The sequence below is a fragment of the Anser anser genome (assembly GCF_964211835.1).
Source record: "Anser anser genome assembly, chromosome: 3".
NCBI lineage: Eukaryota > Metazoa > Chordata > Aves > Anseriformes > Anatidae > Anser > Anser anser.
In genome coordinates, this window is record NC_139722.1 from 70,005,464 (window position 1) to 70,033,315 (window position 27,852).

Consider the following 27,852-nt stretch of genomic DNA (forward strand, 5'->3'; position numbering starts at 1 on the left):
AACAGCAATCACTTTCTACAAGCTGTGAGACTTCAAATGAGTGATGCTGAACTCCTCAGCTGGAGCATGCCCGAGCACCAGCAGAAAAAGCCATGCCAAGACACTGCTGCCAAAGCACTGCAGGTGCTGCCCCTCTCCTGGGGCTGCTCCCTTAGCCCTTCCCCAGCAGCTCCCAGGGCTGAGTCTGTCCAGCTGTTTTAAATCACCAGTGTCCTTTAGCCAGAGGAGAAGATTGCTTTGATAGCATACACCTGTGGGCGTTACTCTGTGTGTTAGGAGAGGCCATTACAAGCTGTTTTGTCAGCGTGTTTTCATGCTGCTCAAGGTAGGTACTTCAGTTAGAATGCTTTTTTTATATTTTAAATAGTTTCACCTTTCAGACCAGCTTATATGCACTTAAGTGTACAAATTACTTCCAAGTCACAAGCAATACTTACCCGAGTTTTATTCATAATTAGGAACCCACTTTTTTTCACGCTGCTAGTTGCACGCTGCCCGGTTTTGCAGGGGTCTTAGTGTGAACACCCCCGAAACCTTTCCCTGCAGGATCATGGCAGTTCCAGAAGCACATTTGCAGAACAAAAAGGCTACAGCAGGTCAGCATGATGCTCCATTTACTGTTTTAAATCCTAAATAAAGCATAAAAGCTTCAGTCCCAAGCTGCAGCGCGAGTCAGAGGCGGTGACCAGCAGCAGCACAAACACGCTGCCCGAACAAAGCGGAGCCTTTCCAGTAGCCTCAGCGGGCTGACAGCCGCGCAGCACAAAGGGCCACACTAGTTGCTGCTGTCACGAGCAGCAGGAACCCGATTTTTCAGTCTCTGTTGGCAAAAGCTAAAAGAGTAAAAAGCACAGGGAAAAAAAAAAAAATCAAAGAGCTGATGGATGTATGGGCCAAACACAGGCGATAAATACATTGCGATTACTATGGGGAAAAAAAAGCTCACAAAGCAATTAGCTTGACCAGGGTGGGGGAATGTGTAGAAGTACCTTTGCTAAATATTTTTCAACTAGTAGTTACTTAAATCAGGAAGGCTATGAATGTGCGTGCAATACAACAGAACCACTTGCAGAGCACTGACTGCTACACCGGACCTCTGAAACGCAAACACTGGGAGCACTGAACTGAATCAGCACAAAAAGCTAGCGCAGAAATGAGCTTTTTTATGTTTTAAAACACACAGTCCTATCTTAAAGATGACAGAACAAGAACTTTTATCATAGTTCTTCACAACCACCATCCCCTAACGCACAAAAGAGATACATTTACGGTATTTAAATTCAAAACAAATGCCTGAGCGATACAGATAGAGGGGGAGCAGGAGACCTGACTGTGCGTAGGACTGGAAAGAACAGGGAAGTAGGCAGTACAGTGGGAAATAGGGACCATGGGGAAAACATCCCCCCAAAGCTAACTTCAAGCCCAAGAAACTACTGTCCTTGGGGTGATGCCACGGCCGGGGTGATGAGCTTCTCCTGAGCTCTGCCAGGGCATTACAGCCACAAAGCAGATGCTCTGAACCACACATTTCCCTAACCAGAGGCCTTTGAGACCGCCCTTGTGGTCCATGAGGCACCTGAAACCAAAGTTACCAATTAACCTCAAGTGCCCTTTCTTCACTATAGAGAAAAAAAAAAAGGATTTGGCAGAACACACTAAACAAGTTACCTAATCTGTTAATAATAAAGAGGTAAGTTGCAAATATATGCCTAAACATGGCTGAAAATGGGACTTCAGCTTCTTGGAAACTTCAGGGAATGCTTTCAAGAATACGTAGCAGGTCAGTTCCTCAGAAGCGCGGGGTGAAAACGGTTGGACTACAAAGACACATTAAAAGATGAAAGTGAGATCTCAGAGAAACAGTCAACAATCTTTATGAAACTAATCTGTTGTTGCTAACACAGAGGGCTGTTTAAAAGGCAGGGGATTAAGTCATTCACGTTTCCACCCTTGGTGCGATGAGACAAGTGAGCTCCCTCCATTGCCCCCAGCAGAAGCTTTCAGGCAATTTGTAATGGGCACCTGGAGCTCCTCCGCACACATTTCAGCAGTAACCATGTCCTTTAGTTTCGTAACTTAAAGAAACGTGGTTTGTAACTCCTGAGCGCATTCTGAGGGGTGTCTCGGTAGCACCCTGCCAGGAGTGCGGGAGCACAACAGGAGCACTGCACAGGAGGACTCGGAGCGCAGGAGCTGCAGCGTTGGGCAGCGGTGCTGCACGGACAGCTTCCACCTGGCAGGGGTGAAATGCTGGAGGCAAACAGGACAGGGAGGAAAGGTTATAGTGTTTCTACCTATGTAGGGCCAAGTTTTAGCCCAGGCTGATTTCCTCACAGCTGGCTGAGGCATGGGAACCCAGAACTTGCTGGGGGCACTCAGGGCACAGACGTGCATGTCGGTAACAGAAAAGGCAAAGGGGTGCGACAGGGCCTTACACCTGTCTGTGCACTTCCCACAGCTGTAAGGACATGGGTGAAGACTCAAACAGAGGTCACAAGGCAAATCATTGGAACCCACAAAACCACCTTAAATCCCACGTTTGAATCCACCCATTGCACGTCATGGCGTTTAAACTGGAATCGACGCTTTGTTGTGTAAAGCCTGGATGCTCTGAGGTCAGAACAGGTTAGCACCCCTCTTTCTGGAGTGAGGGTATTAGTTCAGAGAGTTCCTCTGGGCATTTTCATTTACCTCTTTGTGCTGATGCTTAATTCCACACTCGAAATCCCTGGAGCTTGTCACCCTGCCACAGGAACTGCTGCCAGCTTGCTCCGGAGCCTACCACACAGGGCCCGCTGCTGTCAGCCATCACGCCATTGTCTGCTTGAAACCCGCTGACCACAAAACATTTCAGGAACCATCCAGGTGGCCTCAGTCAGCAGGGCCGGCCCGCACCCTGTGTGCATTAGCTTCCCTCCAAAAAATCATGCAGTGGTTTCTGTTCCCTAGTTAGCCAGCTGGTTTGAATGGAAATCATACAGGCAGGTAATTCCCGACACTTAAACAGAAAACATCCCTAAGCCATGCTGCTCTTCTCCACCAAGCTCCCACAGCTGTTTGTGGGTTTAAGACAGGTGCATGTGCTCCTGGTTCCCCTGCTTGGCCTCTGGAGGCTTTCTGCTGGTAAGTCCTGGATCCGGGACTGCCACCACCCCAGCCAAACTGTTCTCTCCCCAGTCCTTACACTCACCTGTAGCCAAAAACAATCTAGTGAGGCATCCCTGCACCTCTGGAAGGGGAAAAAGGAAAAAACAAGAAGGCCTTTAACCCTACGACTGGCAGGCCCAGCTAGCTGTCCTCAGCCCCCGACGGCAGGCAGAATTAACACCACACACACGCACAGAACTCACTCAGGCTGCTCCCCAAAACACGCCGACATCCACCAGAGGAAACTCCAAAGAGCACAGTGAAACTCCACTTACATCCCAAACGGTATTACCAGGCTTGGTAATGGCTGTGATATGCTGACGTACATTAATTAACAGAAAATGGACACACAATTCTGATCATTCAGAATTTTTTTTTATACATGCTTGTTTTTTGGACATGTTAAGACCTGTAAAGGCAAAAAAATAGTAATAAATATCCAGACACCTAAATACAGCTTCCTCTCAATTCGTTTTATTTGGCAAAGTAGCAATTCAGACAGTTCACACAGCATTTATTCAAGCTCTTCAAATCTTCCGCATGTCAACTTGTCCTCCTCTCCAAGAAGCTTTTACTTCAGAACCATTGCTCCTTCACAGAGGGGTCTTCGTTTCCCGATTCCTAAATGCCCCTCCTGGATACTCCTCTCTGCCCGAGTACCTCGACCACCTCAACCCCTTCCGTGGAACGGGCGCCCCACTCCCGGCCACCTTGGTCCCTGAAGCCTTGCACCTCCTGAAGTGGTTCTCCCCGACAAAGTTGTTGCCAGGTCTCAGCTTTGTCACCTCTTCCAAGCTAGGCTAGCTTGTCACACTGTGCCCAGAGACGAGAATTTGGATACAGTTGAGCTCTTAATCTCTCGTTTGACTGATCAAATTAGTGAGATGTAAATAAAGCTGAACTCAAACTGAATGAAACAGTGACCAAAAGGCTGAACATTAGCATGCATCGTTTAAGATATTTCACTTCAACACCAAGAACTAGATTCACAGTTGATTGTGGGTTAGTACAAATTTGTCAGACGCAAGTGGGTTTTTTTCTGAATTGTATTTCCTAGAATACACGCTATATTAATTCCTTTGTAAGATTAATCCTTGTGTGTGTGCTTCCAGGCTGCAGTCAGATCAGGAGGTGGTACGGTAACTTCCACACATCCAAATGAATCGATACGTAGCGTTCCCAGAGGAATGGGATTGAGCTGACCTTCAAAAGGAACTTATTTAAGATGTTTTATTTAGGATGTTACCTCTTTCATATTCAGAGGCCTTTGAATTTTAACCTTTCAGTGATTAAACCTGTCACAAAAATATTGCTGTTCCACCATGAACAGCCAAATGCATTTTGCAGTGATCACTATAGGTTGCTTTTATACAGTTACTTTATTTTCTAATCCTTTTTATCATTAAAAAAATATCAACATGCTGTTTACCTTATTTTCTGGTTGTGCAGATCTGAGCAAGAAGGCTCAGACAGGCTTCCCCACTTTCCCAAAGCAGCTCAATTTACTGTACTGCTTTGCATTTGCCTGCTGTCATTTTACCATCCCCAAACAGAAAACTTGGGGCAAAAAAAAAAAGTTTATAGCCTTCCAGCTATTCTTCTATATGAAAAAGGAAGAATTGCGTCTCTAGCTGTACTTTATAGTCCAGGATTCATTACTCCTCCTGCATGTATCACATTTGCATTGTATAACAGCAAAGAGTTCGCTTTCTAAGAACCCAGATTTCTTCCTGGGTGCCCACAGAAAAAGGAGAACGTAAATACAGCAGGTGGCTTTGTCAAAAGCAACTTTCACTTAGGACTAACTAAACATTCATTTTTTTATTTCCTATCTTTAAAGAACCTAAAGATCTGTATGTCTACCACATGCTGACCCTAATCCTCCACACAAGCACAACCTCCTTTCTGCTTTTACGTTAATTACCCCAGTGATTGGGATGGAGCTTGCATTATATTTATGGACTTGAATTTAGGTGTATTGTATCAGCAGCCAACTACAAACCAAACCAGAGTTTCAAGACTCCATTAGTTAATGGAGAAGGGAAGGGAAAACAATGTCTTACGCCCAACAGAAATATTTAGTAAGAGTGGCCACCTCTGATGTCTTGAAGTTTAATATTTACAAATGCCTGGTTTTAAGGTAGTAAAGCAGCTGATTGTATCTACTACATGCTAGTCTATGACACCATGTCAAAAGCTTAAAAAGGAAGTTCATCTCCTTTTAGTAGCATCTAGCAGACATTGGAACACAGAAAACCTGATATTACCTATGTAGTGCCGTAAGGTGCACAGAAGCAGTTTTACCAAGGGACACAGGAGCCAAGAGAAGTGAGTGTTCAAGTACCCCCATCAAAATTAGAGTTCACAAGCTATACGTCTTCATCTGCAGCTCTGCAGAAATCCGCTTTCGACAGATGAAAGTAAAATAAAGGCATGTTAAATAAAACAGTGCCCACATAAAACTTTCCACCATGTCTTTATCAGATTTGCCTTGAGCATCTAAAAAAATAAAACAAACACCACGCTTTTCCATGCTGATAACAACAGTATAACGAAGTCCAAAACAAGCTGCAATGCTGTTGGTTTTCAAAAAGCTTTTAGAACTGGAGATGAGCAGTCCACTGTAACACTATGTTTGGGTCAAGATGATGTAGCTTTTACAATTCATCCCTGCAGAAAGAAAACACATGCAGTTATGATTCTTCTCCCTCTGGAAAGCATATTTGATAAGCTTTGATACTGTATCAGAATATATTTAAGTGTTCAAACACATCAGCAAAACTTCAGAAATCTCATCAAGCATTTAATTAAAAAGGAAAAGCAACAGCAATCCCATATTGTCTCATACTATTATGTGATGCGTTGTGAAATATGGGTCCCTCCTCTCTTTCACATTTAATGGATCATTTACCTAAATGAACATCCCCAACACCACCAAAACCAGTAACTTTGTAAAGTTACACAGCTATTTGTCATCCAAACTCTGCCGGCTACCTGCTGGCAAGAAGCTGAGCCAGCTCACTAGACAGAGTATCAGCAAAAACACATGCTCGGTAGCTGTCAAAAAGGCAAGCTTAACCTCAGCTGCCGTCTCTCAAGAAAGCTAGGAACGCCTCACACCAACGCCATGAAGTCTGCACCAACTATTTCATTTATTTTGCAGAGGAACTCTATTAGCTCCTGAAGGACCTGTATGCTAAATCAGGGCTATGTTTTGGAAAGGGGGAGTGAGGGGCTGTTAGAGCCAAAGGAGGAGAAAGGATGCATCAAGAAGTCTCTCTAAATCACTGTGAGGACTCTAGAAAATGTAGGCTTTTTTTTCCTACACATCACCTAAAACACATTGAAACAGGAAATCTACAGAACCCATATTCCAACAGTGAAATCACCTTGTATTAGTGATTTGTTTAAATATTTCTAAAGTGTTAACTTTAACACCAAATGTCCATCAAATCTGAAAGCTGTGACACTATGAATGTTGGAAAACTCAAACAGAAGTGTTTGCTTTTTTTCCTCCCCCTTCCCCTCCTCCCGCAAGGGGCAAGTGATCTATAAACCGACAAGGAGTTTGCTCCAATTTTTCTTTCGGTAGGTGCATCGCACTCATTAGCCAAAGCAAACACTGTCTGAATTAAGAAAAACTTCCTTAATGTGATTGCTGGCTCAATCCCCGCTAGTATTTCCAGCTGGCATATCATGCAAACTAACCACAAAGACACAGTGCCACATGCACACAGGCAAAAGCTTGAACTTTCTGAAGGCGTTATCCTTCCGGTTTCACGCAGCATGGGATGGCAGCATGCGCAAGGTTTTAAAAGCAACCAAAACGGTTGTTGCAAGTAGTGCTTGAATGACTAACTCTAGCTGCTACAGCTGGAACACAAACCTTAGGATTTGTTAGCCATAAATATTTGCATTCTTTGCACTTTGCACTGCCTTTTGGTAGAGAGGTACTAATAATAGAGATGCAGTGTTGCAGAAGTTAGAGAAAAAAGCAAAAGGGAAAAAAAATCTTGGCAAGAGTAAAGAAAAATCTGTTTGTAGCCAAATGTTTGGAAGTTCTCCGTATTTGCCTGGTTCAGGGAAGAGGTATTTGTTTACTTTAAACCGATGAAAATAAATGAACATCTGATACTCAGTTTAAAATGTAGCGCAGGTGAATTTGGCTACTTACTTCATTCTTCCTTAATGCTTCCAGGAGCTGCGTCACTCATTAGTGTATGTAAATAACAACTACTGTTACTGCTGGATCAGCCTCACATGCCCAATTGCTGATGTGGTTTGCATCCTGAATCCTACACCATATACTCTCACAGCTTTGTAAAAGCCTGGCCTTTTACTGTGACAAACAATTCTTAATCCTTTACACCCAAGCTAGACCCTTAACAAATTAAAAGCATAAGAAAAAAAATATATTTACTCTGAAATTATTAAACATGGCAACTCTACCCATCAACAGATTTTGGCAAGGTTTTTACACGTTGCTAGCTCACTTAATGCATTTGAAGTTTTTTCCTTTTACAAAATGGTATTTGTACTTAGAACCCAAGTGAGTATACTAACACACCAGTGCTTTAACTGTTTGTATTTCGCATTGCTTAAGCTATTGCTGACAAAATAGTTAAGTATATCTCAGTTGTCACTTTCAAAATAGAGATTTTTTCACGTTGTTTATTCAAGCATCACTGCATTAGAGGGATCAGCTTCCCTCAAGAGACTTTTCACTCAGTCTTCACTGCTTCTGAATCTAACAGCATGTCAGCCCGAAACAATCCACGATGTGTGTTAAAATTATGTAGTGTTTATTTTCTACTGCTGTGAGAAACTGCTCATGTGTGTACTACTGGATTATATACATACATTTTAAAAATCTAAAGAAGTTTTAGATCTTCAGGCAGGTAACACTTCTCAGCTTTCCACCTAATGTAAACAGCTAGCAGACTTGAATACACATTGCATCGATTGATCTTAACATCAGCTGTATGAATCAGAAGCTACCAAGGTACGAAATGTATCAGGCTTCAGCAGCATTCTCACTGCTACAAGCCAAAATACTTCCTAGCCGACCCTCCCAGTGGCAAAAGACCTATGCTGCTATAAAACTTAGAGAGACTTAAAAGATAACTGCTATTTCCTTGGTGGAAATAACCTGTTGTCTTCTAGAGCCATAGGAAAGATCTACTGATTAGTTTGTGGTTTTTTCTCCCCTCCCAATAGGCCAGGACTATTGGCTGTGATTCTTACACAGCTCATGTAATTTCCCTCCACCTTCATTTATGCACTCCCTCCAATCTGCTTACCAGCTCTTGCTTAGTAAGCTACATGTATATTTAGGTTTTAAGTCATCACAGTAGTCCTTCTTAGCCCCCTGGAATTCTAGCAAGAGAATCTCTCTCTTAGTACTGTAAATTCAGGCAAAGCTGTTTTCTAAACTCAATGCAAGATTTCAGAAGTCATCAGATCAAAAATGCTATTCTAAAAATAAATTTTAAAAAGCTTTAAAAAGTGACCTGCAGGTAGGGGGAAAATATACACAAGAGTATTTCAGGTTTCCCATTGGGAGTATCCAGTAGGAAACTAAGAAAGAGTCTCAGAAAAATCTAATATGTAGATATCAGGTAAATGCCAGAGTTCATTACGGAAAAAAAGATCAAAAATATCAACAATAAGTAGTAACAGAAGTTTGGGAAACGTGTAAATAGCTATTTTGTGATACATCTCCAACCTCTGTGTTAGAAGGCATTCAAGCGTAGTATTTGAACAAATACATAAATTTACCTGAAGTCTGTAACTCATTCTCTTTGATCCACTTCATTTTTTCAATTGAACACCATCTGATTTTTTCCCTTTTTGACATATTTTTCATCTATTAAATATATGCTGTCATTAATGATACTATATTTCTAGTATCTATATTTGGCTACACTCTGAACCTCAGTATAGCACCAATGTTTCAGCAGCCAGTTATTTTTACATATTTAAATAGACCAATATTTACACCTGTAGCATTTTCATCTGGAAATATGCTGTTACAAAGTATTTATTATATGCTATGATCAATCTCAAACAGAGCAGGTTGAAATGACAACGAAAAGTAGTTTTCTCTGCAGCCTTTTATACCAGCGTCAACATACGCTTTTTCTTTTTTTTGCATATCATTTTAAATAATCAATTTTAAATGTATCCTATATTTATTTCAGGTTTCTCTTACAGAGATAAAATAAAAACTTTAGCCATAACCATTAGTCTACATAGTCTAAGGAACTATAGGCAATCAACTGCTTCTAATTTCAATTGAATTTAGAAAACTAGTTCATCAGGTTGAAACATTCAATAAGGGTTTCTAAGCAAAAACCTTTAAAAATATTTCCTATCAAATAACTTTTTCCAAAAAGGTGCTTAATGGTGTATGTGAAGAATGTGGCATTCAGTACCAGTCCCAATTTAGTCACTGTAGTTTTTGCTCAGAAAAGTTATCCTGTTATTTTGTATATGATTAAATATGAATTTAGCTTGACATTTCTAAATCATTTCTATTAATGAATATTTTAAGTTTAAAAAAATGTGAATAAAATTGCAATAAGTACTTCTTACTAAGCCTTTCCTACATTGTTATTCTCTATAAGATGTCTTTACATATAGGCAATAAGTTAACTCTCACAGAGAAGTAACACCAGAGAGATCCTAATTTAGGCAAGAACTGCCAATAAGGTAGCCAATAAGCTGTATTCTGAACTGTGAAGCCTGAGAGGTCTTCTCCATTTTATTTTATTTTTTTTTTTAACTAACAATTAAGAATTGGGAAGTTCTATGTGAAAAGATAAACATCCTTACCTGCATAATCACATAAGCAGGCCCCTATTACCATACCAGCAGTACAACAATGCATTTTCCGTTGTACCACACTCTAGAGATTGGGCTCCTGTGTGCAGTCCACTTCCACACGTCCCGTGGAGTCACATTTGAAAAGACTCCCACCTATATTTGGAGCTTAAAACTACTACTACAGTTGAATCAAAACCGGAGAACTATAGACTAAATTTAAAGAAACCCAACAATATTCACATAAAGTTATATATTAACACATGAATTACTCAAAATCCAGTGAGTCTTTTCCTTCCATCTAGTCCACATTTTCTTTTGCTATTAGCTCCATCTTTACATAATGAAGAACGATGCAAAGTATCTGAAGGTAGGTTTGACTTCAAATACCACTTATAGATAAACACAGTATTATGAATATAGCAGGACTGAATAATTTGTTTATAGCTTCCTCAGAGTTAGAATTCTGTATTTTATTCCACTTACTAAACCAGATTCTGTTTTCGTATCATCTATATATAATTAACTTGAGTATAGTCCATTTGACCCAATTAATTGTTTTCAAAGGCTTTCAGAGAAAAGAAATGTAGAGTCTGAGAAATCATATTTAAGTTACCCTAAGCAGGAGAAAAAACACAAGAGTAATGACTTCTTATATCCCTGGTACTGGCTGGCAACAGTCTCAGATGCTGTTGTGCTGCTCTGTAAACAGCACCTGCAGACCTCTCTCCAAATTACTCCAATATGTGCACGGCCAGAGTTGCTTGCTTGCTTTAAGTGGTTTCTTTCTTGCCAAATGGAAGTTCTTCTAGCCTAGGAAAATGCTGGTCATTTTAGTGGCCAATTTTAGGCTATTTTGTGAAGGAACACCAAACATGATGTTCTGAACATGATGAAAGAGCTCCCCGTGTTAGGAGTGAACTCACTTAATGTGATGTTAACTAAGAGAATGAAGATAAGCATAATGACCATTCAAATCCAATTAATTTTGTATTTACAGCCACTGAGCCTCTTGTATACTAACAGCTCTTTATTACAAAGAAACCTAAATAGGCTCTTTCAGAAGAGTCTCTCACTGAACTCCACTCACAGGTCTCCAACAGTTTAGGAAAGATAAAGTTAAATCTCAGAAGTCCAGAAAAGAATACCTCTATTACCTTTGATGGCAGCACACATAGCAAATGCTGAATGATAAATAGTTTCCTTAGCAGCTGTATGGCCAGCCAACTCTTTGGACACACCAATACAGAAAAATAACAAAAAAGAGACAGAGGTAACCACCTCCTGTAACGACCACAATACAGTGGCAGTTATCCTTAGGAAAGGAATGAGAGTTTTCTTCAGACAAAAGGACAATTTAACAACAAAACGACATTACAAGAAGTGGACTTCAGAGATGGCCTTTAACAGAGATTTCCAAGTCTGAAGCAAACTAAACGTATGTAGGAAGAAATGGTCTCTATGCCACCATAGTGATCAAGGTCATACTTCAGGCTAAGCTTATTCTTTCTGATAACACCAATATATATTCCTAATACTTAAAGAAAATAAAATTATAAAGTATTTCAGGACAGATCAGAAATTTGTAAGAAAATCTATGGGGAAGGAAAATGAAAGCCAACAACAAAAACAATACTCATGACTGAAGAAAGCCCGAAGAATATATTACCTCTTCCTCCACTGGTAGAGAAAAGAGTACAAAACTGCACAGGTGAAATGCAAAGACCTTAGAATTCTGCTCCCAAATACACTACACCACCATCACTAGCAGTATGGGATAATCACTCATTCCACTTCAATCAACACTATTTGTAAAAACACATATGGCTGCTATGGAAAAAACCTGCTACTATAATTAGGTCAGATAGAAAGGCAGAAAAACATTTTAGAACTCTAGAAAAAGAGAAGGCTCAAAAAGATTACTATTTTTTAAAGCATGGATTCTAGATCTGAATAAAGTCTACCACATTTGCCAGAGAACAAAAATGACCACAAAGCAAGACATCCAGAGCCTTACGCTGTGGCAGGAAGTCCCTGAGTGCCACGCTGAGAGAATACTGACAATATTCAAGGACAAAGTATTAATTTACATAACCTACAAAACATCTGAATAGCAAGCATGCTTCACAAGCTCTGAACTTAGCAGTAACTCAGTAAAGGTGTTCTAGAAGGAAATTGTACATGGTCACTATGCAGGAAGCCAACAACACTGAAGTGAGGTTTCAATAGGCAGCAGTAATATCAACTGCTTTATTTGTTCTTTTTATGGACTTTTTGATAACTTTAAGTGTTCACAGAACCAAATCACAAGCTACGCTCCAGAATACCAAGAAAAAGACAAGAAAAAAATGTAAGGGATATAAAGCTCAAAAGCTGTTTTCAGAGCTCACCACAGATCTACGCACGCCATTAAAACAGCCAGTACATTCACAAGCATTTTCTGGCAGGAAGCAAAACAGGACTGCTGCTTTGTTCATTTCCATACCAATGCCTAGTATGGTTTAAGCTGACAGCTGTGCTACCTCTGTGTTAGTGGCCATTCAAGTCAGCAAACTGGACGGTTTACTACCTCTAGAAAGGCCTTCATAGTGTGCTGTGTTGTAGAACAGAAATATGTCCCCAAAGGCAGGCGACAGACTTGTTAACATGTTTGAGGAAATTTTCTAAACACTACTCAACCGCATTTGTACTTTATGAAAGAAGGGATTAGCTTCTCCACTTTCTGCTACTTGGAGGCTGAAGGAAAAGTGCTAGGAAGATTATCTATTGCCCCTTAAGGATTTTACACACAGTTTTCCTCATTTGTGACATCTCAGAAAAATAAAAAATGAACAGAAAATTAACACTAACTTATAGGACATGACAATACTTATTCTGAAGTAGTATTTTACACTTTAACCTAATTATTTGGCAAGCTACTTATACAAAGCTCACTAAAAGGGAAGTTTAAATTTAGAAAATACTGTGTTTAAAAAGAAAAAACACTTCAACACGCCAAGACTAAAGAAAACACGAGTCCAAAAGAGACAAAGTGCAACCCATGCAATATTTTCTTCTGCTTTTAATTTAACTCAAACTTAGCATAACCTCCTCTTGGTGATGTAGTAATGCAGACTGAGTCACTTGTCATGGTATGGAGGAGCAGAAAGCAATGACAGCAGCAAAGGCAGGCCTTGCAGTCTATCTGCTTAAAATTCACACCCTTTCACCTTGCGTGTGTGTGGAAGAAGTAAGTGGAACAGAAAATCACTTCCACCTGGACCACTGCTTCTCTTTATCTGTTAAAGGCACATATATCACTCCCATCAGAGGCTTCATTTTGATACTGCCATCTTCTAGTTTGTCATACTGTTCAAGCATCTGGTTTCCCCCTGCAGGACCAACTGGTAATATCAATCTTCCGCCAGGTTTTAACTGATCTATAAGCTAGAACACAACACAGAAGTTAGAGTGTAACCATCTGATTCAGAGAAACTGGATCCAAAGTTTGTTACGTTACATGAACAGCTTTGCCGTGCTTTATCTATGTATTATTATGCAGTAGATAATTATTTCAATTAAGAAAAATAAAATACACACTGAAAATGAGAGTACCACAACAAGATAGTATAACAATTAGTATTACAGAAAAATTCACAATAATTTCATGTACTTCCAAAAGAAGGTAAAATAGCAGTTGGATTAACTGCGTTGGTTGCACTTTTAATTTCTACACCTTGAATCTCTAGTTCTTCACTATCCTCATTAAAATTACGATTTTTTAAAAATAGCTGGTACTTAGCATGCCAAGATCATGCCATATCAGATAGCATTTAAATATATTTCTTTTCCCATTCACTTGGTGAAAAAAAGAGAAAAAAAGCTTATCTGAAAGAATGGTAATTTACTTCATGCATACATACTCCAGAGTTCCTAGTTTCTCTTCAGTCTCTCTAGCAACAACTGCATTGCATTCACTCCGAAAGCTACAAAAATACAGCATTCTCTGCTTTTCCAGATGAGCACTTTTTTTTTTTGTAATTCAATGTTCAATAAAAGCAAACGGATTTACTCAGGAAAATTCTCCAGCTCACAGTGGTAATACAAGTTGTACACAAGTCATTTTAAAGTATGTTTTCTGAAGTCATTAGAACATGCAACTTTTGCAAGCCAACAGGAAGTCCAATACGGCAGAAACAAAAAGCCACACGCTATACTAACACCACCCTGCCCACTGACACTCCTAGCAGTGCAAGTCTGCAAAGTACCTTACACGTACATGTATATAAAATTTCTTTACAGCTAACAGATTACTGAATCACACACACAAAACATAAATTGCTTACTGCTTGGGGCACAACTGGTGCTGCAGCTCCTACATGAATCGCATCATAGGGAGCTTCTTCTGCATATCCCATTCTTCCATCTCCCACTGAAAAAAAAACAAAACTTTTTAAACCTTTTCTAAGTGGAGAAAAAAAGATAACCTATCATAAATGAAAGGCTATGCTCAGATTTCAACTAAAATGTTGCTGAGCCTTAGTAACATGATAAAGTCAGTTCAAAAATATGAATGCAATTATAAAACAGATGCAACAAAAATATTTATACACACACACTTATAAAACACACAAAATATATCAGAAATACTACCAAAGCACCTGAAATCAGAAAGCATGGATTTATAATGAAAGTTGAGACACGTGGTCCACCCAGAAGAGATAACTAAGCATTTATGTGCCCTATCATTCCAATGCAGGTGAATTCCACCCATTCACCCTCCTAAAAAACTATGCCTTGCCTTCACTCACACCCTTCCTAAATATAATGCAAATCATAGGTCTATGGCATTAAGTCTCAAAAGTACGTATCAGAACACTCCAAAGAAGTGAGGAAGAGAGGACACAGCAAGCATTCACACAGACTATACACTTAAAACTGCACTACAAGTTGGAATGAAGCCCACACTTCATTACCCTGATTTAGTATCAGTTGGTATTTGAAGATGACAGAAGCTTGCACCAACAAGAAGCAGAGAAAGGTGCATAGCTGCACTCTGCCTTAATATTAAAACCCCATTCTCTACCCAGAAGTCTCATGTAAATGGAAGAGGTAAAGTTATTGTGAGAGCTACTCATCATCTATGTTTTGAAATGGAACAAAGTAAGACTGGGGTGAGTCTGAAAGATGGCAGAGACCTTGGACTTCTCACTGGATGGTTTTAAAGGTAAAACCATTGAGATTATGCTATCAAGGATTTACACGGGTCAAGACACCAGGATCAGTAGAAAGGCAATCACACTGGCCGTTCTGACAAATGGAATTAAAAACAGAACAGAACAACTACACAAACATAACCTTTTGACTGATGGCAAAAAGTGAGGAAGACAAAAGTAATTTATTTCAGCAGGTACTGAGTGCCACAAAACCACTTCCAGAAAAGCGACCCAAGTTTTCTAGTCACAATCTGGGAAGGGCAAGACAACAACATAGCCATCAACACGGAGGGTGAATGGGACACACATCACAGATTAAGTTGTTTTCAGTGCTAAAACCTTAAATATGTAGGACTACTTTCAACACGGGCCAAAGGAGTCAATCTCTTTATTAGTCTGTAAACCAAAAATGGAAACAGGGAAGCTTTTTCACCCTATTTCAACTGCTTCAGCTGCCAACCTAATCAATCAAATGCAAAGATCTTCTGTATATGAAAACCGCAATTCTGAAAGTCGTGACATACAAACTTTTAGATTGTCTAGGTTAGAGTTGCACCTGAACTCAAACTGAAAAACTAAATGTTCAAAGTCCAGCATCCTCTTTTGGTCACATAAGTACCTGCCATAAAAATATAAAGCAGAAAACCATACAAATCTGCTCATGTGCTGCATGTCCTAAATCTCACAGTGAGCCTATTGCTTTTATTAGCATGTCCTCAGAAAAGGCCGACACGAGGAAAGAGATTGAGAGGCCTATTATGGGGTAGATGAAATATTAAACTCAATGGAACGAAACTAATCGTGACATTCAAAACTTAAATAAATTAAGTATCAGTAACTCATGCATGAGACAAATATTAGGACCTACATAAAGTAGCCAGTCTCATGCTCAACATTCCCAAAAAAAGCAGAATGGAGATTACACAAGGAAAAAAAATCCAGAACCCTGAGGTGTCCAAAACAATTGCAACCTCTGGCTACTCTTATGGAAATCTACTTGTCAAATACAAGCATGGGATAGATAGAATCAGGCAAAAGAAGTCACCTTGATTCTGCATCTGCAAACTTTTGACTGCAGAAACTGTAGGTTCCTTTGAAATACAGACAATAAAATTTCCAAAGATCTTAGTTCTGGTAACTTGGAATAAAACTGTGTATGGGGTTTATGTGGCAAGGTTTTGGTAGCAGATGTTGGGAGGGGAAAGGTGTTATAGTTTGTTTCCTACTGTCCTACCTTATTTTTAATTAGCAATAAATTAATTTTCCCCAAATACTTTGCCTTGCCTGTGACAGTAACTGATAAGTGATCTCCGTCTTTATCTTACCCCATGAGCTTTTCATCTTTTTTTCCCTGTCCCGTTGAGGATGGGGAATGAAAGAGAGGCTGGGTGGGCGTCTGCCAGACAGCAACTGTGAACCCACCACAATCTGACACCCCAAACTATCACAGAATGCAAAGGAAAATAAAGTTTAATATTAAAATCCTCAACCACTGAAGTACATTACAAGAGAGACTAGACCCTGAGTTAAGTTTTGAAAGACTGTGATTGTGAATATGATGTCCACAGGATTTATAACAAACCAACAGGAAGCTCAGGACAAGTTAGGTTTTACACAAAGCTCTACCTAGAGTTCTTTAGGAACAAGAGATGTGCATGATATTAAGCCATCTATAAATTCATATTCAGTGAGTGCAGAAATCCCAGTTACCCGTCAGGAAGAAAGAGCAAAGAGGGTAATGAAGATACTCTTCTGCTCAACACACACAGTTGTTTGGGGTTTCCTGTCTTTGGACTGAGCTTTGACTTCTAAAGGGCAGCTGCTATTATTACAGATTAACTAAAAGGCTGAACAAGTCAAAAGAAATTCCGCACTCCTGCCAGAAGCGGAAACTTTATCAACTTTTTGCTTTCTATCAACTCACAAAGCAGAGAAAATACATGGTGTCCATGGCAGATTTAACTTTGACCTCAATGACAGGGAGGGCCACACTGACAGTAACAAGATATTTAAGTATCCAAGAGTATACAGGAAGATCTGGACAGATTTTTGAAATACTTTAAATCAGGGAGTTTGTTATCTTTCACAATAGGCCCTGAAAGAAGATCCCGCAAGGACCTTCTTACAGGCCTTAAGCTGGATGTGGAAGAGAACACATTTCCCCAGTAGGTGAGGAACCCCTTAAAGCACCTTCTTTCCTCACATTGCAAATTCTGACCAGCACAAGCTCCTCCTCCACAGCTTCGAGGCTGCCAAGCAAAAACCATCAATGATTCAAAAGAACCCATGGCTATGGGGCACCAACTCCACTAAGTCAATTTTTATTACTGTTGCCAGTAATGAAGATGGAGGTTCCAGTAATTTGAGGACCAAATCTCTCTGCCCCTGCCAAAGTGGGTTCCACTGGAACATCCACCTCGGTGCAGTCAAGTGTATCATTTATAGTCACTTACATCCTAGTCGCGCTGTATGCCTCCTCTAAAGAGTGAGTAGTGAGCGATGTGTTACCTTATTTCCCTCTGGCTATGTCAGCATCAGGAAAGTGCAGCACAATAGGAGCAGATCTGTACAACGGATGCACTGTTGTACAGACAAGTACAACATACATCTGCGCAACATACACATTTCAGAATGATTTATGATCTAGCCCTAGTCTTACTGGCTTAATACCCATCAACACTTCAAACTTATTAGGTGGCTTCTCAGAGCACGTAACCCAGTCTAGTTTCATCCAGAAGGAATCAAACTGTGTACTCTCTAGAAATACTCTCACGGGAACCCAAGTGTGGCAAGTGGAAACATTTGAGAGATTTACCTCACAACCCTCTCGATCCAAAACAAAAACCAACCCACACGCCACAAACTAACATGGCCTAAGGATACCTATTGCCCAGTTCTGGGTGCAGTTGTGTTGCTCAGAAATTGAAAAAAAACACAACAAAATAAAAGCTGATGTTTCTGAAATGCGGTTATGACATATGCAAAGTCTAACAAAGCAAAGAAGAAAGCTTCAAGCATACTTGTCAAAAGCCAGCAACTAACTGACTTAGTCTTAATTTATACATTTCCCACCACCAAACAACCCTGGGTTTTCAAGGGTTTTATTTGTTTGTTTGAAACAGCTGTCTGAATTCTAATTCCACTTCAAAGAGCTCCCAGGAATCCAGCACAGTTGAAACATTATTCTACTCCATCTAGTTCACAGAACTGCTACTCCTCCCTCCATATTTTTTTTCAAATGTACCTCACAACAAAACTATTCAGAAGTCTTAGTCATCCTGCTACGCAGTCAAACATAATATAGATGATGACATTTGCTTAGAATACTAGACTACCAAGAGCAACAGAGTTTGTTTCAGGTGTAACCAGAAGTCCAAATTGCTCTTGTACAGTACCAACAGAATTCATTCCCCTATTTTTTCTCTCAATCCCCAACGGTCTCAGTTATGACTTCTTTTCCTAGAAATTTAAGGCACAAGTGTTCTTGATGATGGTCACTACACTTTATACATTTCTATAAGTACACATGTTAACCTGCTTATTTCAAAAGACTTAGAAAGTCCCTCCTTTAGGGGAAAAAAAAAAAGACCAAGAACCAAAAAGGGAGTAACTAAAGTAAGAGCTGACTATCACAAACCATAATAGTATTTCCAAGTACATTTGTAAGAACAGCCCCAAAATAACCCAGACCTTCAACTTCTTTTTAAACTTAACCAAAGGAACGATAATGAAAGGAATGCTTTCCTCCTGCCAGCTCTGCATCTTCTGAAAAAAAAAGCCATCTTTTTTCCTTTAGTCATAGAAGTAATATTTACAATTCACTGTCCTTGTATAATTTTAGCATTATTTCCTCCCAGTAATGCTGATTTAAACTAGTTTGATATCAATTAATCAATTGCCTAAAACACAAAGTGTTAATTTTAAAAACAATTGAGAAACTTCAGAGATGCACATTGCCAATTAGTATTTTTTTTCCACTTGACTTTTTGAGTGATGCTTTCTCAGTTACTATATCAGAAGTATGAAGGTATTGTTAAAGCGTTCAAATTTAGATGACAATACATTTACTCAAGAAACATTGTGCACTGAAGCCTAATTTTAAAAAGCAAACTTAACACGACAGAGCTTCAGCATGAGAAGTATTTTCACCAGAAAACACTTCCATGTTGAGCCTCCGTAATAGGAATGAGCACATATTCTTTAAGATTATCAGAAGCCATATTCTCAAAAGCGTGCAACGATAACATTTTTCAAATGCTGAAGGAAGATTTGAATGTTTAGATTTTCAATTGGCTCTTCCTTCCTCGGTTAATTTACCCTTCTTTCTTTGGTTTAACTTCTTATATCAGAATTTTTACTCACATCCAAATTCCAGTCATTTTCAACAAGCTGCTAGAAAGAATATCAGTTTAACGAATAAGTATATCAGAGTCTGATGCTCACCAATCAGTTTCACTCTTCCTGAAGACAGCAATGTGGGATCATCTTTTTTGACATTATTTATTGAGTCATCTACTAGTTCTTTGATATGATCAATTCCTACAACTTGTCCTTTGGGACCAACCTGGAATAAAAATATACAGTTGAATAATTTCTGCTAGCTTTGCTTTGTTTATAGAATCAGTATTTCCATCTCCTGAGCCCGTTTCTCTAAAATAAAACAAAAGCAAAGAACTGGTAGTGTATCTTCCCAATGTAAATAAAACTAGTGCTTAGAATTACACATTCTGACTGCTAGAAGCAACCAGCAATTAAAGTTTGGCAGTACAGATTTATAAATGTTTGTTATACTCATCTTTTTTAAGAAGTGATTCAGTTAAGTTATACTGTTAGTAGAGACTTCTTGCTCTGAATTTTTAAAAATTAAATTCTATCATGAGTATTTGTATTACCTCCAATAGGAAGCAAAAACTTCAAGGACAAACACTAGAACTAATCACCTTTCATTCTGAATAAACTTAAAAAGAAAAACAAAAGTTTAATCTTAAAGAGAAGACCTTACTTCAAAGAAAATAGTTAAGTCATGCATTTTGTTCAAAGATATGTCAAGATATTCTTTCAGAAGCATGTACTATAGTTAACAGTCAGCAACAAAATACCTTCCACCTCTCTCTCATATCAACGAATCTTTCAGATTTCACAGCTCTCTTCCACAGGAAGAATAGAACTTTTGAAAACTCATAACTCAAAAAAGGTCACAAAAGATTTGTGTATCTTGAGGAGAAAAAGGCCTACAAAACTGAATATACTTTTACAGACTATCACACTAACAGAAACTTCTCAATAATACATATTTCTTCTGGACTTGTCTCTTTTTTCCAGAAAAAAATAAAATCCAGTTTTTTAATGAGAAGAAAAAAGAACCTAGATGTTAAAATCTGACCATCTTTAGCAGGGTTCACTAAAAAGAAGAAAACAGTAAATGTCCTCCTGGCAGTCCATGCTATCATATAACTCTGTCCTTTAATGGCCACATTTGAATGCATCAGTTATATTTCTGTATCTTACATTTTAATCTTGCTAAGACATGTAAAGTTAATAACTGGTTATTGGTATGATGGGAATTTTTTTCCATTTGATTATGGACAAGTCCTATGTTAAAAATATGGAAAAACCAGTACTACACCCTCCCCCACCCTCCCCAGTGGAACAAGACCGGCCTAGCTTTTGAAACAGAGCAAGACACGGGGCAAATTTTCACTACAACCACAGCTTTGCAGGAATGTCTGCCAGTCAACTGTACCAAAAGCTGGCAAAAAATCCAGTGCACTCCCTTCAGCCAAGGGCAATATCACAGAAATCAAAATTTAGCAAAATGATCAACAGCTTGAAGTAGCCTGATTTAAAATAACAGCACGTCCAGCAGCATGTCACAGTTTGTTATGCTCTTTCTGAATCCTCGTGGATCTAGATTACCCCTGTATATTGCCCTAGAACTTCAGAGTGTATGTCATCAAGGCAATAGCAAAGCAGCACAACTGTCGGGGTCTCCACGGTGTGTTTGGAATAGAAATATACCCCAACCTCCTTATAGTTCCAGTACTTACAATTTGTTTAGTTTGCCATCAACCTTTTAAAGCTAATAAAGTTTTCTACGAAGCATATAAACTTAAGTTTGTGACAGCAGTTTACCACAAAGAACAACCATGCTAGCGTAAGCAAATAAGGCCTTCCCAGAAGTACCACAAATGAGATTATCATCAGAGGAGTAAAGCTGCCACGACATCAATGTGCAATCGAATACTTGTGCCACAAATCGAATACTTGTGCCACAAATCGAATACTTGTGCCACAAATCGAATACTTGTGCCACAAATCGAATACTTGTGCCACAAATCGAATACTTGTGCCACAAATCGAATACTTGTGCCACAAATCGAATACTTGTGCCACAAATCGAATACTTGTGCCACAAATCGAATACTTGTGCCACAAATCGAATACTTGTGCCACAAATCGAATACTTGTGCCACAAATCGAATACTTGTGCCACAAATCGAATACTTGTGCCACAAATCGAATACTTGTGCCACAAATCGAATACTTGTGCCACAAATCGAATACTTGTGCCACAAATCGAATACTTGTGCCACAAATCGAATACTTGTGCCACAAATCGAATACTTGTGCCACAAATGCCTGATGGTCATTCTAGATCTCAAGTAGACTGAGAAGCATGTCCAGTAAGCACAGCCCCAGCTGGATTTTGGTAGCAAAGGACTAAAAAAAGCTTGAGAAAGGACATTATCTGGAATGATGGTACCGTTAGAAAGATCTTTACAGAGGAAGACAGTGTATATACTGCACTGACTCAGCTGTCTTATCCTCATTCAAGTGGATGCAGCAAGATCTGCATTACACAGTAATCATATTACCAAAGAGAACAAAAGCATTTATCCACCATGTTCCAGTAAACATGTGTCTGTAAGGCGTTTGGTGGCATAGCACTAAGGAGGAAAACTGGGCAGGATTCAGAAGAGAAACTGGACATTCATACGGTGATAAAAGGACAGTGTGGTTAACCCTAGCAACAATAGAAAGAGGTTTCCTTTTTGTGATAATTCTGACTTCTCTGCACATTTTTTCAACTTTTCTTATATAATTTTAAAAGAAAAAAGCACACAACCACATCACACACCTTATCTAACATAGAAATTTTTCTATGCATTCGTAACTTTAATGACTTAACATGCAACTTTGACAAACATTTTATCACTTGTTTATCACTCCATAGATGGAGTTCCTACGCATGCCACTAGCACTTGATCACTGACTACAAAGTTAGATCAAAAATATCAGGTGGAAAGTTCAAGAAGTAACTTTTAAGATTAACTCTGGACTGCAGTTCGGCGTACTTATTTCAACTTTTTTTTTTTAAATATGGCAGTATTTTAAAATCCTTACAAGTGCATTGTCCTGTCAAAAACATTCTTATTTAAGTCTTAATACAGGAAATGCAGTCTCAATAGATGAATGCTTGAAAACAGTAAAATTTGAATAGCAAAAGAGAACATATGATAATTTATCATATGCACCACCATATTCCAAATTAACTTCTCAGAAAGAAAAAATCTAATATCAAGTTGGCAGTTTAATGAAGGCCTCTGCTAGTTATAAAGCAATGGTAAACACCTGGAACAGAGAAGGAAGAACTGATTATATTCCACTCCATAAACAAGTAGGAGAACACTGTAGTTAGAGCCATCACAGAACAATTTTAACCGTCTTTATTTCCTTGATGTAAGATGGGGTAGAACCACAGAATTCCTTATGCACAAACTGAACAACCCAAGATGAAGTTATTTGGAAAAGATGTAAAAGGAATATAAATTAATACTAACTTAGAAAAGATTAAATGGGTACTTGCACTGATACTGCCACAACATAGTAACAGGAAAAAAACGCAATTTCAAAGACTATTTATATACATACAACTAACCTATGGAAATGGGATTCTTTTAGGTCTCATTAAGCACTCATCATAGAAGAAAAACAAGACAATTATCACAATGAGAACACTCAGCCACATAAGATAAGGTAAAAATTGCACTGGGAAGACAAACACATCCTTCCTTCAAGTTATACAGCAACCATTAAAACGTAATCAAGAAATACTTCCATCAAGTTTCGTCCCTACCAGATGATTTAGTGGACCCAAGCATCTAGTATTAACTATAATTAAAAATAGGTACTGGTCACACTTAGGAGAGTAGTTTATATTCTGTGTAATCTACTTCATCCCACTGTAAGAAGCCTGCATTCCTCTCCCCCCTCCTTAAAGCAATTATGTTGTAGTTCAAGCAGTTCTGATGGTTAAGTGATTGAACTAAATTTCTCACCATTCGTGAAAAGCATGCTGTAAGGATTCCACTTCCAGAACCTACATCAAGTGCTTTGGCTCCTTCATGTAACTGATCAGACAGAAGTTCAAGAGCATATGCATGCTAAGGAAAGGAAAGAAAATGTCAAAATATTTTAAATATAACTTTACCCTACACATGTTCATTTCTTCAGTGGTTTTGGACAATGCACAGAAAAATGTAGTCTAAGAAACCTCAGAATTTTTATTACCAAAAAAAGGCAGGGGAGAGTTAGCTATATAATTGCTGTTATTCCATTTACTTCAAGAAAGCATCTTTTTGTTTGTTATATATAGATACATGATCATCCGACCATTCAGGCTTCTAGCTCACGCTCAGTTTAGATACAATTACTGGGAGAGACACCATATATCAATTCAATTCTCTTCAAGTCTGGGGGTTCTCACTGTTCTGGTGGATGTGGGCCACGGAGAATTCAGCTTATCATCGTGCCATATACATTGGAATATGGTAGCTAAGAAGAAGACAGCTTTGGAGGACCAAGGAAAAAGGCTGTTGTAGTTAAACTACCTCTTGTACCACCTGCACGCTTGTTGGATCAAAGAGTAAGAAAAAAGTTGTGTATTAGAAAGGCAGAAGGACAAAAAGATTTGTATATGAAGATGTAGTAGCCTACAGAGACATCCTGAGCTGTTTTGTTTTCTTACGTGGCAGACCAGTATACAAACTAAGCTTACTTCGCACGCTAAAAAAAAAAAAACAACCTGTTATTGAGACTTGCCAGTTTAACCTCAATCCCTGGAGAAGTTATGGAGAAGACTATCCTGAGGGATATTTAATGGCAGTTAAAGAACAAAGTACTTATCAGGCACAGTCAACATGGATTTGGGAAGGGAAGATCCTGCCTCAGTAATTTAATTTCCTCCTATGATAAGGTCACCCTTACGTGTTGGATGAAGGGAAGACAGAGGACAATCTTTCTGGATTTCAGTAAGGCCTTTGATACCGTCCCTCACAGCATCCTTCTGGACGAATCATCCAACTGTGAGATAAACAGGATCACGCTGTGCTGGGTGCTGAACTGGCTCAATGGTGGAGCTCAGAGGGTCGTAGTAAATGGGGCTACAACTGGCAGGCAGCCAGTCACCAGCGGTATTCCCCAGGGCTCAGTTCTAGGGCCAGTCCTGTTCAACATTTCTAACAGTGAACTGGATGCAGGAGTGGAGTGCATCCTCAGAAAGTCTGCTAAACAAGGAGGTGCTGTTGACCCCCTGGAGGGGTGAGAGGCCTTGCAACTTATTTTCCTCACTTTGCCACAGTATTTCTCTTTATATCCTTGAATACAATTGTTAACATTTCTACAAAAAACACTGAGTTTTTAATATTGATGAGTAGGAACATTCTAGTCCACCTTGGTAGTTTTTAGTCAGGAGGAGCAAGCTTTTACTAACACTTTAAAACCATTCTTTACTCCGTATGTTTTGATACTCGCCAAACATTGCATGAACAAAATACACGCTTCTATTCATTCTTCTCAAACTGAAAAATTACATCTGTGCTGTATTTATGTACTCAAGTCCCCTCTTAATGTTCAGCCATGATTGCTCTGGTCTCCAATTACTTGGCTAAAAAAAATGACATCTCAGTCAATTGTATATTTTCTCCTGTCCAAAGAATTAAAGGCATTACAGCAACACCACACCATAGAAATCACTGTTATCCACTCCTGAACTCTTCTTGTTCTTTAAGTTACAGAGTCAGAGTAATGTAGGTTGCAAAAGATCTCTGGCAATCCTGTGGTCCAACACTCAATTCAATGTTGAATTAGGCTGCCCAGGGCCCTGTCCAATCAGCTTGTTTGTATATCAAAGAGCAGAATTTCCACAATCTGGGAAACCTGTCCCAACATTTGATTACCCACAGTGTGATTTTTCCCCCTAAAATCTAATCAGAACTTCCCATGTCGCATTTTTCATCCACTACCCCTCATATCACAGTGCACCTCCAAGAAAAGAAAAGTCTGGCTCTATCTTCTCTACACCGTCCCATCAGGTAGTTCACAACCACATCATTGCAATCAACTGCTGGTTAAATTTGTTAGGATAAATATTTTACTTCAGGAGCATTTGGATCTTTATAAAATCATCTACCACCACTCACTTAAGTTTAAAGCTTACCATATGTGGAGCACTGATTGTTGCTTGGAAACCTGTAAAACAAGAAAATGGAAGAATTGATAATTGTTCAGACAGCAATCTCACTATCTTTATTGATCTTGACTGTGAAATGGCTGCGTAAGTACTTAACTCACTTCTGAAGTAGAGAACATCATCTGTAAGCTATGCCTTGTTAATTCTGGACAGGAAAATAAAAAAGGTTCTACGCTTGATCTCAGTTACAATCTCCACTTTGCCACTATAACTCTTTGATTTCATCAAGTAAGTTGAATTCAGAAGAGTTATGTTTCCCAGAATGACTTCTTTTTCCTCCCACTCTCTCTCTTGGACCCTATATAAAACCCAGGATTTGTTAGTGTGAGTTTGATGTGGTGGGGACCATAAAACCCCTGGAGACAATATTTCATCTGTTTTTCAAACAGCATATATACACCTAAGAAAAAACATGGAGGAACACTCACCTGTATTTATTTCTGTGCAGATATATAATTTTTGAGTATGTATCTTAAAAGATTTTTTTAAAGTTTCCTACAAAAATAATAAAATCCCATTACAATTCATAATGCTCACTGCCCACTACTAAAAGGAAATTGGGGAAAAAAGGAAATCAGTATATTCATTTCATTCATTCTTCTGCCTTGGAATGATAAAACCATGAACTGAATGGAAAATAAGTGTCCTAAACAACTATCCTTTAAGATCTTCCCATTTAATGCCTATTTTTCATATAAGAATATCTCATGTAGAAGTCTGAGAAACCCTGCAATGATCTCAGCTGAGCCATTTCTGTAAAGACAGACTGTTTCTGAAGTACATTGGATATGTGGTTTGTTTTTTTTTTCCAATATTTAAATATCAGCTGCACCTTCACAAATTGCTGTGGTTTAAGAAATACATTCATACCTACACATTAGTATTGAAGAGCAATCTACTTGATGTATCCAAGTATGCCAATTGCATTCCGGAACAAGATGAAAACTTTGCAGTTAAAAGCTATTGAATGAACTGATCAAGATCTAAATTGCTTCCAAATATAAAAAAACACGTATATATCTGACAAAGGCAGTCACCGTTATACAAATTAGAATGATCATTTTTACAAAATGCTCTTACCTATAGACTGAGGAGAATCCATATATGGGTTGTATTTGGCATAATGGCAACGGTCCGTAGCCAGCATTACTTCAAATACCTTGTCTGATTTAATTATTCCATTTTCTATAAATAAAACAAATAAAATTCAAGGCATTGTTTCTCTTCTGCAGTCAAGACAACGTGAAATACACGAACATATTCCTAACACTGCGAGAGATCATGCTACTTCTAATAGGTCTCATCATACTAGAAATTAAACCATGATCAAATGCTGCTTAAGACAGTGAACGTGAAGCAAGACTCTCCCAGCAGTTACAGATGCTTTTCTGAAGCAACAGAGATCCTTTGCAAAGATCTATCCCCTAGAAAAGCTCAACTTCATGCATACCTTTGATAACCCTGAAAACATAGTTAGTAAGAAAATGATAGTACACTCTATAAAACAAACACGATATACTTCACATTTTTAGTTTAAGTAATTAATTATGGAAAAATCTACAAAAGCAGGTCAGAAGCATGAAGCTGCAGCTTCCTTGCTTGATATTTTATTTTCAAGCTCCATTTCTCTTTTGTGATGGCAAAAGGAAAAAAGTCCCTTTGTGAAGGAACTCCTACAGAATCAGAATTCTTATGCAGGGGCAGACCAAAGCCAAGGAGTTTTCACACCAAAACACTCTGAATCTTTGTTCATTCTTCAAAATAAAAGGGAAACACAAAATGTCAGAAGCACTATGCAGTATTTTTTCTTTTAATTTTATAGATTTTTTTTTTTAAAGATTTCTAGGTTTTGAAGCTCTGAAGAGGCATTTGTGAGTAAAAGAAACTGTTAGAAAACAAATGGAAGAAACTAATCACTTGCATTGAAAAATTCAGTATAAACTCAAAATAATAGAAAATGCAAAAATGTAATGCTTTACTAACTAGCTAGTAACTTTAACCAAGGGGGATTTATTTGGAAAGTTAAAAGAAAAAAAGATAACTTTAACACTTCCTAAAATCTAACCCCAAGTGGAGTAGTATAAAAATCAGATTAGGGAGTTCTGAGATTGTCCTAATTGAAGTTACATCAGTTTTTTAAAGCCCCACCACCTGGAA

General features: G+C 38.7%; 1 protein-coding gene across 2 annotated transcripts in view; it reads right to left on the reverse strand.

The window, feature by feature from the left end:
* Positions 1-3,599: 3,599 nt before the first annotated feature.
* The window catches only part of PCMT1 (protein-L-isoaspartate (D-aspartate) O-methyltransferase), a 34,883-nt gene continuing 10,630 nt past the window's right edge, over positions 3,600-27,852 (reverse strand). Inside the window, exons 2-8 of one of the 2 annotated variants that reach the window (XM_083829992.1) lie at positions 26,776-26,880; positions 25,663-25,694; positions 23,504-23,608; positions 19,608-19,728; positions 14,295-14,380; positions 13,226-13,395; positions 3,600-5,817 (exon numbers count right to left, since the gene is read on the reverse strand). In XM_083829992.1, the coding sequence (XP_083686118.1) occupies positions 5,805-5,817; positions 13,226-13,395; positions 14,295-14,380; positions 19,608-19,728; positions 23,504-23,608; positions 25,663-25,694; positions 26,776-26,880 (632 nt within the window). In that variant the 3' untranslated portion in view covers positions 3,600-5,804. Of the gene's footprint in view, positions 5,818-13,178; positions 13,396-14,294; positions 14,381-19,607; positions 19,729-23,503; positions 23,609-25,662; positions 25,695-26,775; positions 26,881-27,852 lie in introns of both variants that reach the window. The other variant, XM_083829993.1, reaches the window with a different exon arrangement.